Raw genomic sequence first — 22,500 nt, forward strand, 5'->3', positions numbered from 1 at the left:
GGTCTAAACCAGGACTGTGTAATTACACCTGTGTTACTCTGTGTGTTTGTAATTGTCGCTTTTTGTGTGTGTTGTGGTTTACCTGGTGTGTGTTGTGGTTTACCTGGTGTGTGTTGTGGTTTACCTGGTGTGTGTTGTGGTTTACCTGGTGTGTGTTGTGGTTTACCTGGTGTGTGTTGTGGTTTACCTGGTGTGTGTACCTGGTCTTTGTGGTTTCAGGAGATGTCGTTCCCGTTTAAGATTCCTCGCAGAGCTCCGTCGGACTCGAACTCAGACTCGGTGCAGATGACCTCCCCCCTGTCCAGACTCCAGGACCACGCACACACTCTGAAGGTGGAACCTTTCACACTCTGCACACACTCTGAAGGTGGAACCTTTCACACTCTGCACACACTCTGAAGGTGGAACCTTTCACACACACTCTGAAGGTGGAACCTTTCACACTCTGCACACACTCTGAAGGTGGAACCTTTCACACTCTGCACACACTCTGAAGGTGGAACCTTTCACACTCTACAGCCACATTAAGGTGGAAGTGTTTGTGTACGAGAGCAGAACACGACGTGTGAATACTCGAATACTCGAATAATGAAGGGACGGTCTGTGGGTCCTTCCTCCAATCGTCTCCAAACGTCTCCAAACATCTCCAAACATCTGCAGAGTTTGGTCCAAAACAGAAGGAAAAGTTTTTCTGTAAAACTGATAGAACAAAGATATGACTCAATATTTAAGGTGGTATTATCAGTGTATGAACATGTTTAAGGTGGTATTATCAGTGTATGAACATGTTTAAGGTGGTATTATCAGTGTATGAACATGTTTAAGGTGGTATTATCAGTGTATGAACATGTTTAAGGTGGTATTATCAGTGTATGAACATGTTTAAGGTGGTATTATCAGTATATGAACATGTTTAAGGTGGTATTTTTGTGTTTGTTTCAGAGTTTTTCCTCGTTCAGAGACAGGAATGTCGGTGGGAGCAGCTCAAACCGGTCAGTCTGGTGTCTGTGTCTAAACTCAAATGCAAATTAAACCCCTCCACACTTTGTCAAATATTATTTATTATTTCTTTATTATTTCTTTTTTCTTTTTTCAGAGAAAGAAACACTCTGAAAATCCATCTCAAACCCCGAGTCGAACCCAAACCCACTGAGACTTTTTCTAACGGGTCAGTGCTGTTTTAAAAGAACTTGGACTAGAAATAAGAAAACTGTCACTACTATTATAATACTCACTAATAATACTACTACTGCTACTACTACTGCTACTACTGTTACTACTACTACTACTACAACTACAACTACTACTTCTTCTCTTGTTATTCATCCTGTTGTTTGATTGTGTGTGTTCTGTCTGACTGTGTTGTGTGTGTGTTGTGTGTTGTGTTGTGTGTGTTGTTGTGTGTGTTGTGTGTGTTGTGTTGTGTGTGTGTGTTGTGTTGTGTGTGTTGTGTGTGTTGTGTGTTGTGTTGTTGTGTGTGTTGTTGTGTGTTGTGTGTGTGTGTGTTGTGTGTGTGTTGTGTGTGTGTGTGTTGTGTGTGTTGTTGTGTGTTGTGTGTGTTGTGTGTGTTGTGTGTTTGTGTGTTGTGTGTGTTGTTGTGTGTTGTGTGTGTTGTGTGTGTTGTGTGTGTGTGTGTGTGTGTGTTGTGTGTTGTGTGTGTTGTTTGTGTGTGTTGTGTGTGTGTGTGTGTGTGTGTGTTGTGTGTTGTGTGTGTGTGTTGTGTGTGTGTGTGTTGTGTGTTGTGTGTGTGTTGTGTGTTGTGTGTTGTGTTGTGTGTGTTGTGTGTGTTGTGTGTGTGTGTGTGTGTGTTGTTGTGTGTTGTTGTGTGTTGTGTTGTTGTGTGTGTGTGTGTGTTGTGTGTGTGTTGTGTGTTGTTGTGTTGTTGTGTGTGTGTGTGTTGTGTGTGTTGTTGTGTGTTGTGTGTGTTGTGTGTGTTGTTGTTGTGTGTGTGTGTGTTGTGTTGTGTGTGTGTGTGTGTGTGTGTGTGTGTGTGTTGTGTGTGTGTTGTGTGTGTGTTGTTGTGTGTGTTGTGTGTTTGTGTGTGTTGTGTGTTGTTGTGTGTTTGTTGTGTGTGTTGTTGTGTGTGTGTGTGTTGTGTTGTTGTGTGTGTGTGTGTGTGTGTGTGTGTTGTGTGTGTGTTGTGTGTGTTGTGTTGTTGTGTTGTTGTGTGTGTTGTGTGTTGTGTGTGTGTGTGTGTGTGTTGTGTTGTTGTGTGTGTTGTGTGTGTTGTGTGTGTGTTGTGTTGTGTTGTGTTGTGTGTGTGTGTGTGTGTTGTGTGTGTTGTTGTGTAGGTGGCGTCCCAAACGAGCCTCAGATCGTCTCCTCTCTCCTCGGGCTTCAGTCTCTTCAGTCGACGTGAAAAATGACAAAAGTTTGGATTCTCCTCCAAAACCGTCGAGTGTCTCAGGTCAGACTCATCCGCTCATGTACGTCTGATCACATTCATGTTCACAGATTCATTTAGACAAAGTGAATAAAAGTGAATAAAAGTGAATAAAAGTGCTGAGTCTGTTGTGGAGTCAGAGCTGCGTTTACCTGCTGCGGCCTGTAGGTGGCACTGTGCTCTTACACTTTCTGCTCTGTGGAGACTCTTCTGAAAACTCTCATTCATGATTAAATAATAATGTTATTCAAGTACAAAGTGGTGAACTACAAGTGTGATGGTTCAGTGTGACTCATGTCAAAGTAAAAAGTATTTGGGAAAAGTACTCCTGAAGTCAGAGTAACTTAAAGAGTCACTGTGGGCGTCACATCTGAGCTGGAATTTTAGTAAATGTGAAAAAACCTGAAAAAACAAACAAAATCCACCAAACCAAATCTGATCAGAAGGAGCTGTAACAAACACAGACACAGAAACAAACTTTTACTCGAGTAAAATCTGTGACTTTCCCGAACACAAACTTCACATTTGTGTTTGAGTTTAGAAGAACATGTGACCTGCTGCTCGTGGTCAGAGTCATTGAAGTGTTTTTTATTGAAGTGTTGCTCCTCCTCTTCAGACCGGAGCTCGCCGCCCCCCCTCGCCGCGCCGCCCCCCTCGCACCGCCCCCCTCCCGCCCGCCCTCTCGACCCTCTGCACGACCTCCGAGCACAACGGCATCATGGGAGTTCACCTGCAGACAGGAAGTGCTCCAGGACTCAGGAAACGCCAAAGAAGGAGAAGGTGAGACACAGCGATGGTTCCTGGAGGGTGGAGTTTGCATGTTCTCCCTGTGTTTCCCCCTCACCTCCTCCAGCGAGGTTCTCCTGACCCTGACCTCTGACCTCTGACCTCCTCCAGCGAGGTTCTCCTGACCCTGACCTCTGACCTCCTCCAGCGAGGTTCTCCTGACCCTGACCATGACCTCTGACCTCTGACCTCCTCCAGCGAGGTTCTCCTGACCCTGACCATGACCTCTGACCTCTCACCTCCTCCAGCGAGGTTCTCCTGACCCTGACCATGACCTGACCTTTGACCTCTGACCAGGCTCTAAGGTTTTAAAGAGAGTTATTCTAAAACTGTCTCTTATGTTCTAACGTTGTTCCTCGTCATGCATGTTTGAATAATCCAGTGATCTGTCCTGGTCCTGTTCAAACCCTCCCCACAGTCCGAGCCTGTACGAGGCTCCGCCCACTGTCCACAGCGTCCTGACAGAGCTGATGTTCTGAGACTCGCTCAGGACACTTCATGTTTCACCTTTTTCTCTTCTGAAAATGTTTCATTATTTTGGCCTAAAAAGTAAATTCTGACAGATTCATGTTTTATTTTAAATCAAACAAACTGATTCTGAGCTTTGATCCATGTTCTGATGTTCTGTTGTTCTGTTGTTCTGATGTTCTGTTGTTCTGATGTTCTGTTGTTCTGTTGTCCTGTTCTGTTCTGTTGTTCTGTTGTTCTCTTGTTCTGTTGTTCTGATGTTCTGTTTCTGTTGTTCTGTTGTTCTGTTGTTCTGTTGTTCTGTTGTTCTGTTGTTCTGATGTTCTGATGTTCTGATGTTCTGATGTCCTGTTGTTCTCTTGTTCGTTGGTCCTGGTCACACTCAGATCTGCAGTTGTGTTTGTTTCATTCACATGTCTTTATTATGAGTCTGTTTACACTGAGTGTGTGAAGAAAACACAACTCCAGGTGTGAGTGTCGAGGAACATGAGAACATGAGAACAGAAGAACATGAGAACAGAAGAACAGATCAGATCAGAGGAGCAGAGAGTTACAGCAGTTAAACCAAAAGCCTCAGGTGTGTTTTGTTTTGTTTTTGTGTTTCCAGAGTGTGTTGTCCTCAGACAGAGCTGCTCCTCCTGCTCCTCCTGCTCCTCCTGCTCCAACACAACAGGTGATTTTTATTTCACCTTCATGTTCTAGGTCCAAACGTGTCCCTCAGAGCTGTTCTCCAGCGGTTCTCCTCAGATGTTCTCCAGCGGTTCTCCTCAGATGTTCTCCAGCGGTTCTCCTCAGATGTTCTCCAGCGGTTCTCCTCAGATGTTCTCGTGGTTTCAGTTGAGTTTGATGTTTGCAGAGCGGCTGGTCCGAGCTCAGCGACGTCCGAGAGAAACAGAGACTCAAGTGGAAACAGTTTAAAGAAAAGAAACAAAACCGGACTCACAGCAGGACCCACAGAACCCAGGACCAGAACCGGGACCAGAACCGGACCAAGACCAGGACTACGGCCAGCTCTGAGCCCAGTGAGTCCAGACTGAACCAGGACTGAACCAGGACTGAACCAGGACTGAACCAGGACTGAACCAGGACTGAACCAGGACTGAACCAGGACTGAACCAGGACTGAACCAGGACTGAACCAGGACTGAACCAGGACTGAACCAGGGACAAAAAAAAGACTAAACGAGACCTTGTTGTGGTTTGTTTGTTTGTTGATGTTTTTGTGTGTTTATTTGTGTTTGTTTGTGTTTGTTTGTGTTTGCAGTTGTTTTGTCGAGTGAAGAGGAGGAAGAGGAGCAGAGTGACATCATCAGGAGCGACCAATCAGAGCGCTCCGAGCAAACGCAGGTGAGAGACGTACAGGTGAGACACACAAGACCAGAACCTTCAGGCTTTTTTCTCCTCCACCTCTCTTCTTCTCCAGAGCAGCTGTCGGGTCTTAAAAGTCTTAAAAAGTCTTAAATTCTGTTGTCCAAGTTTAATTTTTTTCACAAAGGTCTTAAATTTCTTTAGCCTATTTTTTTTGTTAAACTCACCTGCCCTGCAGTTCAACCTTAAACAGAGAGAGGAAAAAAAACAACAACAATGTGAAATCGTGAAATCGTGTAACGTGAAAGAACGTCTGATCTGGAGTCTGTGGCGGCGGCGGCGGCGGCGGCGTCAGTGAGTAAACGATGAGTCCGGTGGAGGAAGACGATGGATCAGGAGGAAGTGCAGGTTTAATCCTCAGTGACTGTAGTTGTTTGGTCATTACTGGAGTTGGATCTGGTGTTTTTCGCCCATGTAACTGGTGCGATGTTGGTCTTCATTTTTATCTACTGTATTTTCTGGCTTATTAGTCGCGCTCTTAAGCCTCTAACCACAGCAAAAAACAACCGCGCGCTACAACTGAACAAAGCCCAGAGTCACCGTGAACAAACAAACAAAACCACTGACCCATCACACTGTTGGGTTTCCTTTAAAGTCCCACCAGGTTTATTTGGGAAAAAAGTTCAAAAATAAACCATTTAATGACAGAGCGTCTTATAATCCAGAGCGAATAATAGTGCAGAAAATACAGTAAGTGATCTTAAAAAAGGTCTTTAAAAAGTTTTATATTTGGGGAAGTCAAACGTGGGGACACACTGTTCTCTGTCTCCTCCTCGTTTCATTCATGTATTTACAGTTTTGTGTTTTGTCTGTTCCAGGCGGTCGCTCCCTCCCTCTCCTCCTCCCTCTCCTCCTCCCTCTCCTCCTCCCTCTCCTCCTCCCTCTCCTCTTCTGTCTCCTCGTCTCCTCCACACTCCTCCGCTCCTCCTCCCTCCTTCCTGCAGTTGGATTTCTCCTCCTTCCACTTGGGTTTGTCCAGAGCCGAGGCCGGAGGTAAAATCACGGTGAGTCCAGAGTCCAGTCGGAGTCTCCACACTCCATAAAACTTTATAAAACTTTATAAACCCGTCTGTGATTTTACACATTAAACAGAAGAACTTTATTTTTATTTTCCCATGTGTCTTTATATCTGTGTCATCCTCAGTGGTTCAGGACTAAACCAGGTCTAAACCAGGACTAAAACAGCTCTAAACCAGGTCTAAACCAGGTCTAAACCAGCTCTAAACCAGGTCTAAACCAGGTCTAAACCAGGACTAAACCAGGACTAAACCAGGTCTAAACCAGGTCTAAACCAGGTAAACCAGGACTAAACCAGGACTAAACCAGGACTAAACCAGGACTAAACCAGGTCTAAACCAGGTCTAAACCAGGTCTAAACCAGGTCTAAACCAGGTCTCAGCCTGAGCTCTGTGTTTGAGTCTTGTTTTTGGTCTCAGACTGTGCAGAGCTCAGAGTCTTGCTCAAAGGCACAGGGGCAGAGGGCGGTTGAACCCTCACCCCTCCTCCTCCTCCTCCTCCTCTTGGTCTCCGTGTTGGTCTTGGCTCTCTCTGGGCCTTTCCATGTTCTGCTCCTGGATCTAGACCAGGTTCTGGGGTCCCTCAGTCCTTCAGGGTCTAATGTCTCACACATGTTTTCCACCTTCACTTTGTTTAGAGAAAAACCCCAAGACTGTGGGAAAACATGGACTAAACCGGGACTAAAACAGGTCTAAACCCGGTCTAAAACCCGGTGTAAACCAGGAGTAAACCAGGACTAAACCAGGACTAAAACAGGAATAAAACACGGACTAAACCAGGTCAAATATATGTGTAAATAAAAGTGTTTCTTGTTGTGGTTTGTGTTTCAGATCACAGAGAGCAGCATCTCCATCCCCCTCAGAGGTAACTTCACACAACAGCAGGAAGGTTCCGCAGTGTGGCTTTAATGTCCCTCTCACTCTGACGTTCTCCTGCTGTAGATCTGTGGAACTCCAGGTTCATGTTTATCTATAAATGTCTCATCACCAAATCTTCAACAAAATCCACAAAGAAAAAAAAAAAATCCAAACATGAAAAATTTATCCACAACTCAAGAAAAACAAAACTTAAAGGAAACGACGAGGAGCATAATCCTCAGCGACACTTCAGACGAGGGGAAAAAGGCTTTTCTGACTCTGATCTCTGGTCTGACTTTAGGTCCTGGTCCTGGTCTCAGTCCTGGTCCTAGTCTCAGTCCTGGTCTGGGGTCTTCGGTGGACTTGTGTGTCGTGGCGTCTCAGGTCAAAGCGTTCGGTCTGTGGGACGGGGGCGTGGCCAGGGGCGGGACTCTCTTCTCTGACCCCTCCCACAGCCCCTCAGGCCCCGCCCCCTCGCTGCTCTTCCTGTGGATCAGCGACGCCCAATCGAAGCTTCTGCACGTCGAACTGAGCCAGATCCACCGACCCGCGGGTAAGACCAGAACCAGACCAGAACCAGACCCACCGACCCACGACCAGACCCACTGACCCACAGGTAAGACCAGAACCAGACCAGAACCAGACTCACCGACCCACGACCAGACCCACCGACCCGCGGGTAAGACCAGAACCAGACCAGAACCAGACCCACCGACCAGACAGAACTAGACCCACCGACCCACGACCAGATCCACCGACCCGCGGGTAAGACCAGAACCAGACCAGAACCAGACCCACCGACCCACGACCAGACCCACCGACCCGCGGGTAAGACCAGAACCAGACCAGAACCAGACTCACCGACCCACGACCAGACCCACCGACCACCGCAGGTAAGACCAGAACCAGACCAGAACACCAGACCCACGACCAGACCCACTGACCCACAGGTAAGACCAGAACCAGACCAGAACCAGACCAGAACCAGACCCACCGACCCACGACCAGACCCACTGACCCACAGGTAAGACCGGACTAGAACTGGGACTAAGCAGGACTAAAACTGGACTAAACCAGGGATTTGAGTAGGGACTAAAACTGGACCAAAAAAAAAACAGGGTCTAACTCTGGTCTCCAATCTCTGGTCTCTGGCCTAACCCGGTCTTTGTTCTGGTCTCTGGTCTAGACCCGGTCTCTGGTCTCCCGGTCTTTGTTCTGGTCTCTGGTCTGACCCGGTCTTTGTTCTGGTCTCTGGTCTGACCCGGTCTTTGTTCTGGTCTCTGGTCTGACCCGGTCTTTGTTCTGGTCTCTGGTCTAGACCCGGTCTGCTGTGTGGTTCTTCTGGTTCTGAAGGAGCAGCTCTCGGACTTGGACTCTGCTCTGGTCTTGTCGGTCTTGGACTCCGGAGACTACAGAAGGTCCAGGTCTAGATCCGGATCGGGACCTTTAGACTGGAGTCAGGGTCTAGTCCTGGTCCACACCTGCCCCGCACCTGTCGACTCACACCTGCTGCACCTGCTCGGCCAAAAGAAGAAGACGACAGTCGACCAGGTCAGACGCCCACATGTGTGTCAGGGCCCCCCCTGTAACGGTTTGTGTGTAACGGTGTGTGTGTTTCAGGTTGGAGTTGTGAGGACCAGGTCCAGGCTCAGGTCTGGAGCTCAGAAGTTTCCCTCCAGGTGATGTAAAGTGTTTTTATTTTCCTCAGTTTGAGTTTGAGTCCAGTCCCGGTCTAGTCCCGGTCTAGTCCCGGTCTAGTCCCGGTCTAGTCCCGGTCTAGTCCTGTTTTCCTGTTGCAGGCTGATGCAGTACCCCGCGGCGCCCTCTAGAGGGGGCATCTCTGTGAGTTCTGAGGACCTTCTGTGTCTGAGTCCAGGACAGTTCCTCAACGACGTCATCATCGACTTCTACCTCAAGTCAGTGTCACCCTGGTCCCGTTAAAGCCACATTCCGGCACATTCTGCTGCAGTTCCCGTGTTGTCCTGTTGTGTGTGTCAGGTACTTGGTGCTGGAGGGTGTAGGGGGCGCTGTGGCCCACAGGAGCCACGTCTTCAGCAGCTTCTTTTACAAACAGCTCAGTAAGAGACGAGCGGCGGGAGAAGACGACCCCGCCTCTGTGCCGTAAGTCCACACGGACCGGCTCCGGACCGGCTCCGGACCGGCTCCGGACCGGCTCCGGACCGGCTCCGGACCGGCTCCGGACCTCACACTCAGAGTTACGAGGCGCGTCTGTGCTCTGGCGTTCCTCTAAGTGTCGTTGTGTTTTCAGAGATCGCCACACGAGGCACCGGAGAGTCAAAACCTGGACCAGGAACGTGGACATTTTCAACAAGGACTTCCTCTTTGTGCCTGTCAATCAAGAGTAAGTACCAACTCGGTCCGGGTCCGGGTCTGGGTCGGGTCCGGGTCCGGGTCTGGGTCCGGGTCTGGGTCCGGGTCTGGGTCTGGGTCTGGGGGGTCTGGGTCCGGGTCTGGGTCTCGTGTGTTTCTCTGAACTTGTCGTGTCTCTTCAGGTCTCACTGGTTCTTGGTGCTCGTGTGTTTTCCTGGACTCGAGGAGCCCAAACACCAGGACTTCAAACCCTGCTCAGGTACCAGGACCAGACCAGGACCAGACCAGGACCAGACCAGACCAGGACCAGACCAGGACCAGACCAGGACCAGGACCAGACCAGGACTATAGTTTAGTGAAGCTGGTTTGTGTTTTGTTCTGGTGTTTTCAGACGCAGTGAGGCCTGGGTTTGGTTTGCGCCCACAGACTCCACCGGTAAATAACAACTATTTTATATTCTCAACCCTAATGACCCCTGACCCCTGACCCCCGACCCCCGACCCCTGACCCCTGACCCCTGACCCCTGACCCCTGTGCTGCAGGATTTAAAGTTACATGTCTGTGTTTGTTTTCAGGAGTGCACACTGAAGGGCTGCAGGAAAAACAAGGTCTTAAAACGGTAATGATCCTTTTACTTTAGTCCTGTTATTAGTCTTGTTTTAGTCCTGGTTTAGTCCTGTTTTTAGTCCTGGTCTAGTCCTGGTTCAGACCTGTTTTAGTCCTGTTTTCAGTCCTGCTCTGGTCTCGTTTCAGTCCGTGTCTTCTGGTGATGGACTCGTTGAAGCTCTCGTACCATGAGACGGTCTGCAGGCTGCTGCGAGAGTGAGTCTGCTCTACTCAAAAGTCACGCACTGCTCCTTTAATGTCACTGTGTCGCCGTAGTTACCTGCAGGTGGAGTGGGCGGGGCTTACGTGTGTCCTTGTTGCCCTAGTTACCTGCAGGTGGAGTGGGAGGGGCTTACGTGTGTGTCCTTGTTGCCGTAGTTACCTGCAGGTGGAGTGGGAGGGGCTTACGTGTGTGTCCTTGTTGCCGTAGTTACCTGCAGGTGGAGTGGGAGGGGCTTACGTGTGTGTTCTTGTTGCCGTAGTTACCTGCAGGTGGAGTGGGAGGGGCTTACAGTGTGTTCTTGTTGCCGTAGTTACCTGCAGGTGGAGTGGGAGGGGCTTACAGGTGTGTTCTTGTTGCCGTAGTTACCTGCAGGTGGAGTGGGAGGGGCTTACAGGTGTGTTCTTGTTGCCGTAGTTACCTGCAGGTGGAGTGGGAGGTGCGTCGAGGTTCTCGGCGTCTTTTTTCCTCCGACTCGATGAAAAGCTCAAACTGTAAAGTTCCACAACAAGACAACAGCTCCGACTGTGGAGTTTATCTGCTCCAGTACGCACACACCTTCCTCCAGGTGAGACACACACACACACACACACACACACACCTTCCAGGTGAGACACACACACACACACCTTCCTCCAGGTGAGACACACACACACACACACACACACCTTCCTCCAGGTGAGACACACACACACACACACACACCTTCCTCCAGGTGAGACACACACACACACACACGCACACACCTTCCTCCAGGTGAGACACACACACACACACCTTCCTCCAGGTGAGACACACACACACACACACACACACACCTTCCTCCAGGTGAGACACACACACACACACACACACTATACACACACACACACACACACACCTTCCTCCAGGTGAGACACACACACACACACACACGCACACACCTTCCTCCAGGTGAGACACACACACACACACACACAATACACACACACCTTCCTCCAGGTGAGACACACACACACACACACACACACACACACCTTCCTCCAGGTGAGACACACACACACACACACACACACACACACACCTTCCTCCAGGTGAGACACACACACACACACACACACACACACCTTCCTCCAGGTGAGACACACACACACACACAACACACACACACACCTCCTCCAGGTGAGACACACACACACTATACACACACACACACACACACACCTTCCTCCAGGTGAGACACACACACACACACACACACACACACACACACACACACACCTTCCTCCAGGTGAGACACACACACACACACACACACCACACACCTTCCTCCAGGTGAGACACACACACACACTACACACACACACACACACACACACCTTCCTCCAGGTGAGACACACACACACACATACACACACACACACACCGCACACACCTTCCTCCAGGTGAGACACACACACACACACACACACACCTTCCTCCAGGTGAGACACACACACACACACACACACACGCACACACCTTCCTCCAGGTGAGACACACACACACACACACACCTTCCTCCAGGTGAGACACACACACACACACACACACACACACACACACACCTTCCTCCAGGTGAGACACACACACACACACACACCTTCCTCCAGGTGAGACACACACACACACACACACACACACCTTCCTCCAGGTGAGACACACACACACACACACACACACACCTTCCTCCAGGTGAGACACACACACACACACACACACACACACACACTTCCTCCAGGTGAGACACACACACACACTATACACACACACACACACACCTTCCTCCAGGTGAGACACACACACACACACACACACCTTCCTCCAGGTGAGACACACACACACACACACACACACACACACACACACCTTCCTCCAGGTGAGACACACACACACACATACACACACACCTTCCTCCAGGTGAGACACACACACACACACACACACACACCTTCTCCAGGTGAGACAACACACACACTTCCTCCAGGTGAGAACACACACACACACACACACACACCTTCCTCCAGGTGAGACACACACACACACACACACCTTCCTCCAGGTGAGACACACACATACACACACACACACCTTCCTCCAGGTGAGACACACACACACACACACACTACACACACACACACACATTCCTCCAGGTGAGACACACACACACACACTATACACACACACACACACACACACCTTCCTCCAGGTGAGACACACACACACACACACACACACACACACCACACACTTCCCCAGGTGAGACACACACACACACACACACACTTCCTCCAGGTGAGACACACACACACACACACACACACACACACTTCCTCCAGTGACACAACACACACACTATACACACACACACACACTTCCCCAGGTGAGACACACACACACACACACACACCTTCCTCCAGGTGAGACACACACACACACACACACACACACACACACACCTTCCTCCAGGTGAGACACACACACACACACAGTACACACACACACACACACACCTTCCTCCAGGTGAGACACACACACACACACACACACACTCACACACACACACACACACACTTCCAGGTGAGACACACACACACACACACACACGGTGACACACACACACACACACTTACACACACACACACACACACACACACACACACACTTCCTCCAGGTGAGACACACACACACACACACACACCTTCCTCCAGGTGACACACACACACACACACACACACACCACACACACACACACACACACACACTTCCTCCAGGTGAGAACACACACACACACACACTTCACACACACACCTTCCTCCAGGTGAGACACACACACACACACACACCTAGGTACACACACACACACACAACACACACACACACACACACACACACACACACCTTCCTCCAGCTGACAAGCACACACACACACACACACACACTACACACACACACACACACACTATGCACACACACACTATACACACACGGGGAGGGCATCTGACTCTTTGTGATTCTTTCTGTTCAGAACCCTGTGGTGAACTTTGACCTCCCCGTGAGACTCGAGACCTGGTTTCCACGACAACAAGTCCGGAACAAACGAGAAGAAATCAAGAGTCTGGTCCTGAAACTGCACCAAGACCAGGGACTGAACCAGGACTAGACCAGGACCAAGACCAGGACCAAGACCAGGGACTGGACCAGGACCAAGACCAGGACCAAGACCAAGACCAGGACCAAGACCAGGGACTGAACCAGGACTAGACCAGGACCAAGACCAGGACCAAGACCAGGACCAAGACCAGGACCAAGACCAGGGACTGAACCAGGACCAAGACCAGGACCAAGACCAGGAACTACACCAGGACTGTGTGAATGAACTCTTGTAGTTTTTTTTTGTTTGTTTTTATTTTTATTTTTTATGAAGGATTTAGTCTTAATTAATTTATTAATAATAAATGTGAGAAAACAATTGTGTTTCATGTGTTTTTATTTCACCCTGATCGTCTCTTCAAGACCAGGACCGGACCAGGACCGGACCAGGACGAGGCTGGGACTCCGTTTCCCATGATGCTCTCTGTTTTAATGTGATTAATTGAGAGTGTCTGAGTCTTAAAGCTCAGGTTAAAGGTCACTGGGACACTTTCTGTGTCCTTATGTTCTTCCTGTACGGACAAAGACCTGGACAAAGACCTGGACAAAGACCTGGACAAAGACCTGGACAAAGACCTGGACAAAGACCTGGACTGAATCTGAACTGAACCAAGACTGAACCAAGACTTTATTGGCCCTTGTTAGACTCTGATTTGGTCTTCTCTCTGGTCTTTCTCTGGTCTTTCTTTGGTCCTGTCTCTGGTCTCTGGTCTCTGGTCTCTGGTCTCTGGTCTCTGGTCTGGTCTCTGGTCTCTGGTCTGGTCTCTGGTCTCTGGTCTGGTCTCTGTGGTCTCTGGTCTCTGGGTCTCTGGTCTCTGTCTCTGGTCTCTGTCTGGTCTCTGGTCTCTGGTCTCTGGTCTGGTCTCTGGTCTCTGTGGTCTCTGGTCTCTGGTCTCTGTGGTCTCTGGTCTCTGTGTCTCTGGTCTGGTCTCTGGTCTCTGTCTCTGGTCTCTGGTCTCTGGTCTCTGGTCTCTGGTCTCTGGGTCTCTCTGGTCTCTGGTCTCTGGTCTCTGGTCTCTGTGGTCTCTGTGGTCTCTGTCTCTGGTCTCTCTGGTGGTCTCTGGTCTCTGTGGTCTCTGGGTCTCTGGTCTGGTCTCTGGTCTCTGGTCTCTGGTCTGGTCTCTGTCTGGTCTCTGGTCTGGTCTCTGGGTCTGGTCTCTGTGGTCTCTGGTCTCTGGTCTCTGGTCTCTGTGGTCTCTGGTCTCTGTGGTCTCTGGTCTCTGTCTCTGGTCTCTGTCTCTGGTCTCTGGTCTCTGTGTCTCTGGTCTCTGTGGTCTCTGTGGTCTCTGGTCTCTGGTCTCTGGTCTCTGTCTCTGGTCTCTGGGTCTCTGGTGGTCTCTGGTCTGTGTTCAGGTCTAATCCCAGCGCCCCCTGCTGTGTAAATCTGATTAAGTCTCTGAGGATCACCCCCCGGAGTTTAACCTCAGACCAGACCGAGCCAAACACCGACGTGTCACTGAGGAATCGAACCACCAACCCTCTGGAGTCGGACGCCGCTCTACCCCAGAACCTCACGTCCTCGAGCAAGACACTTCCACCGCCTGGAGTCTGTGTTCAGATTTCCAGCCACACCTTTGAAATTCTGATTTGTCCCAGTTTTATATAAGAAATGTCCCACGTGTCTCTATTTTTGACCAATCTGAAAAAAAAAAACATAAACTGACATTTGTTTCAATAAAATAAAGAAAAGCTGCTTAAAAACGACCAAAACCCAACGAAAACGTGACAACACTGACTCACGTTTCACATGTTTCCTGAATTATTCACTCGTTTCACAATTTTATTATTTCCAACCACCAAGAAAAAATCAGGAATGTTCCAGTTTTTGATTTTGAAATTCTGATCTCCTACTTTCCCACAGAAATGATCAGGTTCAGTATTTGTCCTTTTATATTTTGGTATTTCAGAGGAATAATACAATATTTTCATGATATTTACTGTGATTTTTAATCTAAACTAACAAAACTATTAACTTGTATTTCACGTAAAGTCCAGTGTGATTCATGAGAAAATAAACACTTAATACTTCTGTTTCCACACTATTATATTTATATTTATATCTGTTTCATAATCATCTTCTTGAATATATACTTATTCTCTCATTCTGGAGTGATTTATTTCACATTTTCCAAATCACAAAATTAAACTGAACTTGATTAAATTGATGTGAGTGAAGAATGACTCAGCAGAAGCTAAAGCAGCGGCTCAGAAATAACACAAAGTTTATATTTTTAACACTTTTTCAGTTTAAAGTAACTTTACACCTGATAAAACTATAAAAGTTCTCGTTGAAAGTGCACAGCTGATGATATTTTGAGGTAAGTGGAACAGAACAACGACACGGAAATTCTACAAAGATCAAGTTTCTGCAACGGGCTAATGCTAACGGGCTAATGCTAACGGGCTAATGCTAACGAAGCTAAATGCCACTTTAATAAAACGGAACTAAATAATTTTTACTTTACTTTTAAAAGTTTTACTTAATTACGACTCGTTTGATTATTTTATTATTACAAACAACCACAATTTATTCTGAAAATCTGCTCGTTCATGACGTGAAGTGTCTTATTTAAATTTAAATAAAAGTCGCACAAATGTCCAAACTTTTCTATGATTCTAAAACCGTTTAAATAAACATCAGAACTCCACCGTTCAGATTTATCAATAATATAACTGTAAAACAACAAGTTCCACTGGACCACAGGGTCTGGGCTTTGGTCTGGGCTTTGGTCTTTGGTCTGGACCACCTGTCTGTTTCTGGGTCTGGTCTTTGGTCTGGTCTTTGGTCTTTGGTCTGGACCACCTGTCTGTTTCTGGGTCTGGTCTCTGGTCTGGTCTCTGGTCTGGTCTCTGGTCCTGTCTCTGGTCTGGGTTCTGGCCCCTGTCTGTCCTTGGACCGGTTCAGGGTCTGTTTTTAGTTTGGATTTAGGACCTGCTGTGTTTTGGGATTATTCTAGAATAATCTGTAATCTGATCCAGCGCAGAACCCAAACACACGGGCAAAATAAAGTCTGAGGACGACACAAAAACACACACAACACACAACTACACAAAACACACACAACACACAACCACACAAAACACACACAACTACACAAAAACACACACAACTACACAAAACACACACAACTACACAAAACACACACAACTACACACAACAACACACAACACACACACACACACACACACAAAACACACACACACAACACACACAACTACACAAAACACACACAACTACACAAAACACACACAACTACACAAAACACACACAACTACACAAAACACACACAACTACACAAAACGTCAAACGTGAGTTTGTTTTAATAAAGTTGAACATGTGGACTCGTCTCAGCAGGAACTCGAGGATCTGAACCTGCAACCCTCTGGTCCAAGGGCGGAGGCTGAATGTGCAGGTCACACGGGGGCAGGTGAGGGCAGGTGAGTCTGCGGGGACTTGGACCGGTGACCCCGCGGTGAGGCGAGGGCGGTGAGGCGAGGGCGGTGAGGCGAGGGCGGTGAGGCGCGGTGAGGCGAGGGCTAACCACTCTGCCACAGGTGAGTCCAGCTCGGTGAGTAAGTCTGACTCTGAAGGACTGACACTGATCCTGGACTCAAAGAGGATTAGACCAGAGACCGAGTAAGACCCATCTGCTCCACACCTCCACAGACCAGAGACCGAGAGACCGGACCACAGACCAGAGTCCAGACCAGAGACCAGAGTCCAGACCAGAGACCAGAGTCCAGACCAGACCAGACCAGAGACCAGAGACCAGAGTCCAGAGAGAGTCCAGACCAGAGACCAGAGTCCAGACCAGAGTCCAGACCAGAGACCAGAGTCCAGACCAGAGACCGTCCAGACCAGAGACCGAGACCAGACCAGAGACCAGAGAGAGTCCAGACCAGAGACCAGAGAGAGACCAGACCAGAGAGACCAGAGTCCAGACCAGAGTCCAGACCAGAGACCAGAGACCAGAGACTCCAGACCAGAGTCCAGACCAGAGACCTGAGTCCAGACCAGAGACCAGAGACCTGAGTCCAGACCAGGATCCAGACCAGAGCTGAGTAGGACCCATCTGATCCACACCTCCAGAGACCGAGAGACCGGACCACAGACCAGAGTCCAGACCAGAGACCGGACCACAGACCTGACTGGAAACCTGAGTCCAGACCAGAGACCAAGTAAGACCCACCTGTGCACCTACAGAGAGACCAGAGTCTAGACCGGGAACCAGACCAGAGATCGGAGTCCAGACCAGAGACCAAAACAAGGACCGGACCAGAGGCCAGTTTGTACTGACGCAGTCCTGGAAGAAAGTCCGGACTAAAGGGACCTCTGCTGAGACCACAAGACCAGGAGCAGTCCGGACCACAGACCCGACCATGTGTCAAACGGACTACCAAATCTGGGACTAAGAACCGGACTCAAAAGACCCACAGAAGTCCAAGACCAGAGACCAATGTGAGGACCACGATGGAAAGTACAACATGAAAGTTTTGTTTGTGAAAAGACAGAAGCAGAAACTCAAGAAGAACTCAACCAGGACTAAACTAGATCTAAACCAGGACTAAACCAGGGCTGAGCCAAGACTGAACCAGGACTAAACCAGGACCCAGACCCAGGATTTCAGCTGGTCTTTGTTTTTCCTGTGAGTCGGACTAAACTGAACCAAACCAGGACTAAAGTGTGAGACTAAAGCAGGACTTTCAGAGGAACATGGCGTCGTTCTGGAGGTCCACGGTCCAGGTCCAGGTCCAGGTCCAGGTCCAGGTTCTGGTCTCAGGACTCCTCCTCGTCTCCTCAGGTTCGTATCATTTTAAACTCATCAGGAACTTTTAGACCAAAGACTCAAAACTCAACCTCAGACTCACCAAGAAGCACACGAGTTTCACAAGTACACAACTCTCCTACAACTGTGTGTGTGTGTGTGTGTGTGTGGAGTGTGTGTGTGTGTGTGTGTTGTGTGTTGTGGTGTTGTTGTGTGTGTTGTGTGTGTGTGTTTGTGTGTGTGTTGTGTGTGTGTGTGTGTGTGTGTGTGTGTGTGTGTGTGTTGTGTGTGTGTGTGTTGTGTGTTGTTGTGTGTATTGTTGTGTGTGTGTGTTTGTGTGTTGTGTGTGTGTGTGTGTGTTGTGTGTTGTGTGTATTGTTGTGTGTGTGTGTTGTGTGTGTATTGTTGTGTGTGTGTGTGTGTTGTGTGTGTTTGTGTGTGTTGTGTGTGTTGTTGTGTGTGTATTGTTGTGTGTTGTGTGTGTGTGTGTGTGTGTGTGTGTTGTGTGTGTGTTGTGTGTGTTGTGTGTGTGTGTGTGTGTGTGTGTGTGTTGTGTGTGTTGTGTGTTGTGTTGTTGTGTGTGTGTGTGTGTGTTGTGTGTGTTGTGTGTGTGTTGTGTGTGTGTGTGTGTGTGTGTGTGTGTGTGTTGTGTGTGTGTGTGTGTGTTGTGTGTGTTGTGTGTGTGTGTGTGTGTGTTGTGTGTTGTGTGTGTGTGTGTGTGTGTGTGTGTGTGTGTGTGTGTGTTGTGTGTGTGTGTGTGTGTGTGTGTGTGTGTGTGTGTGTGTGTGTGTGTGTGTGTGTGTGTGTTGTGTGTGTGTGTGTGTTGTGTGTGTGTGTGTGTGTGTGTGTGTGTGTGTGTGTGTTGTGTGTGTGTGTGTGTTGTGTGTGTGTGTGTGTGTGTGTGTGTGTTGTGTGTGTGTGTGTGTTGTGTGTGTGTGTGTGTTGTGTGTGTGTGTGTGTTGTGTGTGTGTGTGTGTGTGTGTGTGTGTGTGTGTGTGTGTGTGTGTGTTGTGTGTGTGTGTGTGTGTGTGTGTGTGTGTGTGTGTGTGTGTGTGTGTGTGTGTGTGTGTGTGTGTGTGTGTGTGTGTGTGTGTGTGTGTGTGTGTGTGTGTGTGTGTGTTGTGTGTGTGTGTGTGTGTGTGTGTGTGTGTGTGTGTGTGTGTGTGTGTGTGTGTGTTGTGTGTGTGTGTGTGTGTGTGTGTGTGTGTGTGTGTGTGTGTTGTGTGTGTGTGTGTGTGTGTGTGTTGTGTGTGTGTGTGTGTGTGTGTGTGTGTGTGTGTGTGTGTTTGTGTGTGTGTGTGTTGTGTGTCTGTGTGTGTGTGTGTGTGTGTGTGTGTGTGTGTGTGTGTGTGTTGTGTGTTGTTGTGCGTCTTATCGTCTGGACTCAGATTAGTTCCTGATTTAGATTTCAGCGTCACAGATTTAGAGATTCACTTTCCAACCAGGAAATGATGCACAGAAGAAAGAAAGAAGAGAGAAGAAGAAGAAGAAGAAGAGGAAGAGAGGAAGAGAGGAAGAGAGAGAGAGGAGAAGAGAGAAGAGGAGGAAGAGAGGAAGAGGAGGAGGAGAGGAGAGAGAGAGGAGGGTGAAACATGATGATCTCGTCAGAGTTTTCACAGGAACATGGTGGATCATCACAATAAATCAAATCACAAAAGTGTCTTTGTTTAAATGAAGAGTTAAAAACACAGAGGAAACTACATTTCCCATGATCCTTTGCTCCATTTCACTGCAGACGACAAGAAGAAACAACAGCTCTAACATTTTTAACTCTGAGTTCTTTAGATTAAATCTTGTCAAGACATTTGAAGAGGAAAAAGTCGAATATTAACAGTTTGTTTAACCTCCACAAAATATCACAGTAAATATCGTACGGTTCAGACCGTGACGATATCGTATCGTGACTCTTGGATATTTCTTATTTTATTTATTTGTAAAGGGACAATACATATTAATGAACATTAAAAATGTAAATATGCAAAGATTAAAGCCAACGTGGCTCATTTCCATCTTCAGTCCCTCGGCAGGTTGATGTATCGTATCGTGACTCTTGGATATCGTATCGTGACTCTTGGATATCGTATCGTGACTCTTGGATATCGTATCGTGACTCTTGGATATCGTATCGTGACTCTTGGATATCGTATCGTGACTCTTGGATATCGTTACAGCTGTAGACTCTGACTCTGACTCTGACTCTGACCTTCAGTTTTAATTCTGGTTTTGTCTTCACAGTGTTTCCTGCAGACGTCACATCCTCACGTCCAGACCTGGACCATGGACTAAACCAGGATCTTGGCTTGGACTCATGGAAGTTCTGGGCCCATGGTTCTCCTCAGGGTTCTCCTCAGGGTTCTCCTCAGGGTTCTCCTCAGGGTTCTCCTCAGGGTTCTCCTCAGGGTTCTCCTCAGGGTTCTCCTCAGGGTTCTCCTCTGGGTTCTCCTCAGGGTTCTCTCTCAGGGTTCCCTCCTGGGGTTCTCCTCAGGGTTCTCCTCAGGGTTCTCCTCAGGGTTCTCCTCAGGGTTCTCCTGGTTCTCCTCAGGGTTCTCCTGGTTCTCCTGGTTCTCCTGGTTCTCCTGGTGGTTCTGGTGGTTTCTCGTCAGACGAGCTGGTGTTTCGCTCAGACTCTGGAGCTGCTTTTGTTCGGAGGAAACGAGACGTTCTGTTTCCAAACGGAGTCAAGATCTGCTCCAAAGAAACGTACGAACAAATACAACACAACCACCTGCAGTACTACTACCTCAGAGGTGAGTACTACTACTACTACTACTACTACTACTACTACTACTACTACAACAACACTACAACAACTGCAGTACTACTACCTCAGAGGTGAGTACTACTACTACTACTACTACTACTACTACTACTACTACTACTACTACTACTACTACTACTACTAGCAGTACTACTACCTCAGAGGTGAGCTACTGAGTACTACTACTACTACTACCTCAGAGGTGAGTACTACTACTACTACTACTACAGAGGAGCAGACAGGAGCACTCCCCAAAACACTCCCCTCAGATGTTCCTTGAATCTACTTCACAAGTTGCTCAGTGGAGAAAGTCGACAAGTACAAGTACAAGTACAAGTACAAGTACAAGTACAAGTAGGTAGGTGTTTGGATTGACAGTTCACTTTCATTCACTTTTTACTTCCAGTAATTAACTCTAAACCTGAGAGTGAAGTGAGGCTTGTTTTTCAGGATTAGTCCGTGTGTTTCTTCTGAGGTTTGTAGGAAGAGTCTTGTAGGAAGAGTCTTGTAGGAAGAGTCTTGTACGAAGAGTCTTGTAGGAAGAGTCTTGTAGAAGAGTCTTGTAGTCTTGTAGGAAGAGTCTTGTAGAAGAGTCTTGTAGAAGAGTCTTGTAGAAGAGTCTTGTAGGAAGAGTCTTGTAGGAAGAGTCTTGTAGGAAGAGTCTTGTAGAAGAGTCTTGTAGAAGAAGAGTCTTGTAGAAGAGTCTTGTAGGAAGAGTCTTGTAGGAAGAGTCTTGTAGGAAGAGTCTTGTAGAAGAGTCTTGTAGGAAGAGTCTTGTAGAAGAGTCTTGTAGAAGAGTCTTGTAGGAAGAGTCTTGTAGAAGAGTCTTGTAGAAGAGTCTTGTAGGAAGAGTCTTGTAGGAAGAGTCTTGTAGGAAGAGTCTTGTAGGAAGAGTCTTGTAGGAAGAGTCTTGTAGGAAGAGTCTTGTAGAGTCTTGTAGGAAGAGTCTTGTAGGAAGAGTCTTGTAGGAAGAGTCTTGTAGGAAGAGTCTTGTAGAGTCTTGTAGAAGAGTCTTGTAGGAAGAGTCTTGTAGAAGAAGAGTCTTGTAGGAAGAGTCTTGTAGGAAGAGTCTTGTAGGAAGAGAAGTCTTGTAGGAAGAGTCTTGTAGAAGAGTCTTGTAGAAGAGTCTTGTAGAAGAGTCTTGTAGAAGAAGTCTTGTAGAAGAGTCTTGTAGGAAGAAGAGTCTTGTAGGAAGAGTCTTGTAGGAGAGAGTCTTGTAGGAAGAGTCTTGTAGAAGAGTCTTGTAGAAGAGTCTTGTAGGAAGAGTCTTGTAGGAAGAGTCTTGTAGGAAGAGTCTTGTAGGAAGAGTCTTGTAGGAAGAGTCTTGTAGGAAGAGTCTTGTAGGAAGAGTCTTGTAGGAAGAGTCTTGTAGAAGAGTCTTGTAGGAAGAGTCTTGTAGGAAGAGTCTTGTAGGAAGAGTCTTGTAGGAGAGTCTTGTAGAAGAGTCTTGTAGGAAGAGTCTTGTAGGAAGAGTCTTGTAGGAAGAGTCTTGTAGGAAGAGTCTTGTAGGAAGAGTCTTGTAGAAGAGTCTTGTAGGAAGAGTCTTGTAGGAAGAGTCTTGTAGGAGTCTTGTAGAGAGTCTTGTAGGAAGAGTCTTGTAGGAAGAGTCTTGTAGGAAGAGTCTTGTAGGAAGAGTCTTGTAGGAAGAGTCTTGTAGAAGAGTCTTGTAAGGAAGAGTCTTGTAGAGAAGAAGAGTCTTGTAGAAGAGTCTTGTAGGAAGAGTCTTGTAGGAAGAGTCTTGTAGGAAGAGTCTTGTAGGAAGAGTCTTGT

At 47.9% G+C, this 22,500-nt stretch overlaps 1 protein-coding gene across 1 annotated transcript in view; it reads left to right on the forward strand.

Moving 5' to 3' along the window:
• The window catches only part of LOC110172068 (uncharacterized), a 14,187-nt gene extending 662 nt beyond the window's left edge, over positions 1-13,525 (forward strand). The window contains exons 2-24 of the mRNA XM_055163915.1: positions 220-333; positions 943-992; positions 1,097-1,168; positions 2,292-2,407; positions 3,000-3,163; positions 4,245-4,310; positions 4,494-4,659; positions 4,901-4,983; positions 5,823-6,008; positions 6,852-6,885; positions 6,963-7,145; positions 7,180-7,431; positions 8,197-8,429; positions 8,499-8,557; positions 8,678-8,794; positions 8,877-8,999; positions 9,148-9,240; positions 9,392-9,468; positions 9,601-9,644; positions 9,785-9,828; positions 9,963-10,031; positions 10,453-10,603; positions 13,082-13,525. Coding sequence (XP_055019890.1) covers positions 223-333; positions 943-992; positions 1,097-1,168; positions 2,292-2,407; positions 3,000-3,163; positions 4,245-4,310; positions 4,494-4,659; positions 4,901-4,983; positions 5,823-6,008; positions 6,852-6,885; positions 6,963-7,145; positions 7,180-7,431; positions 8,197-8,429; positions 8,499-8,557; positions 8,678-8,794; positions 8,877-8,999; positions 9,148-9,240; positions 9,392-9,468; positions 9,601-9,644; positions 9,785-9,828; positions 9,963-10,031; positions 10,453-10,603; positions 13,082-13,216 — 2,628 coding nt within the window. The 5' untranslated portion in view covers positions 220-222 and the 3' untranslated portion in view covers positions 13,217-13,525. The remainder of the gene's footprint in view (positions 1-219; positions 334-942; positions 993-1,096; positions 1,169-2,291; positions 2,408-2,999; positions 3,164-4,244; positions 4,311-4,493; positions 4,660-4,900; positions 4,984-5,822; positions 6,009-6,851; positions 6,886-6,962; positions 7,146-7,179; positions 7,432-8,196; positions 8,430-8,498; positions 8,558-8,677; positions 8,795-8,876; positions 9,000-9,147; positions 9,241-9,391; positions 9,469-9,600; positions 9,645-9,784; positions 9,829-9,962; positions 10,032-10,452; positions 10,604-13,081) is intronic.
• Positions 13,526-22,500: the final 8,975 nt, after the last annotated feature.

This window comes from Boleophthalmus pectinirostris, unplaced genomic scaffold (assembly GCF_026225935.1).
Source record: "Boleophthalmus pectinirostris isolate CB_2022bp ecotype Guang Dong unplaced genomic scaffold, ASM2622593v1 HiC_scaffold_11, whole genome shotgun sequence".
Lineage (NCBI taxonomy): Eukaryota > Metazoa > Chordata > Actinopteri > Gobiiformes > Gobiidae > Boleophthalmus > Boleophthalmus pectinirostris.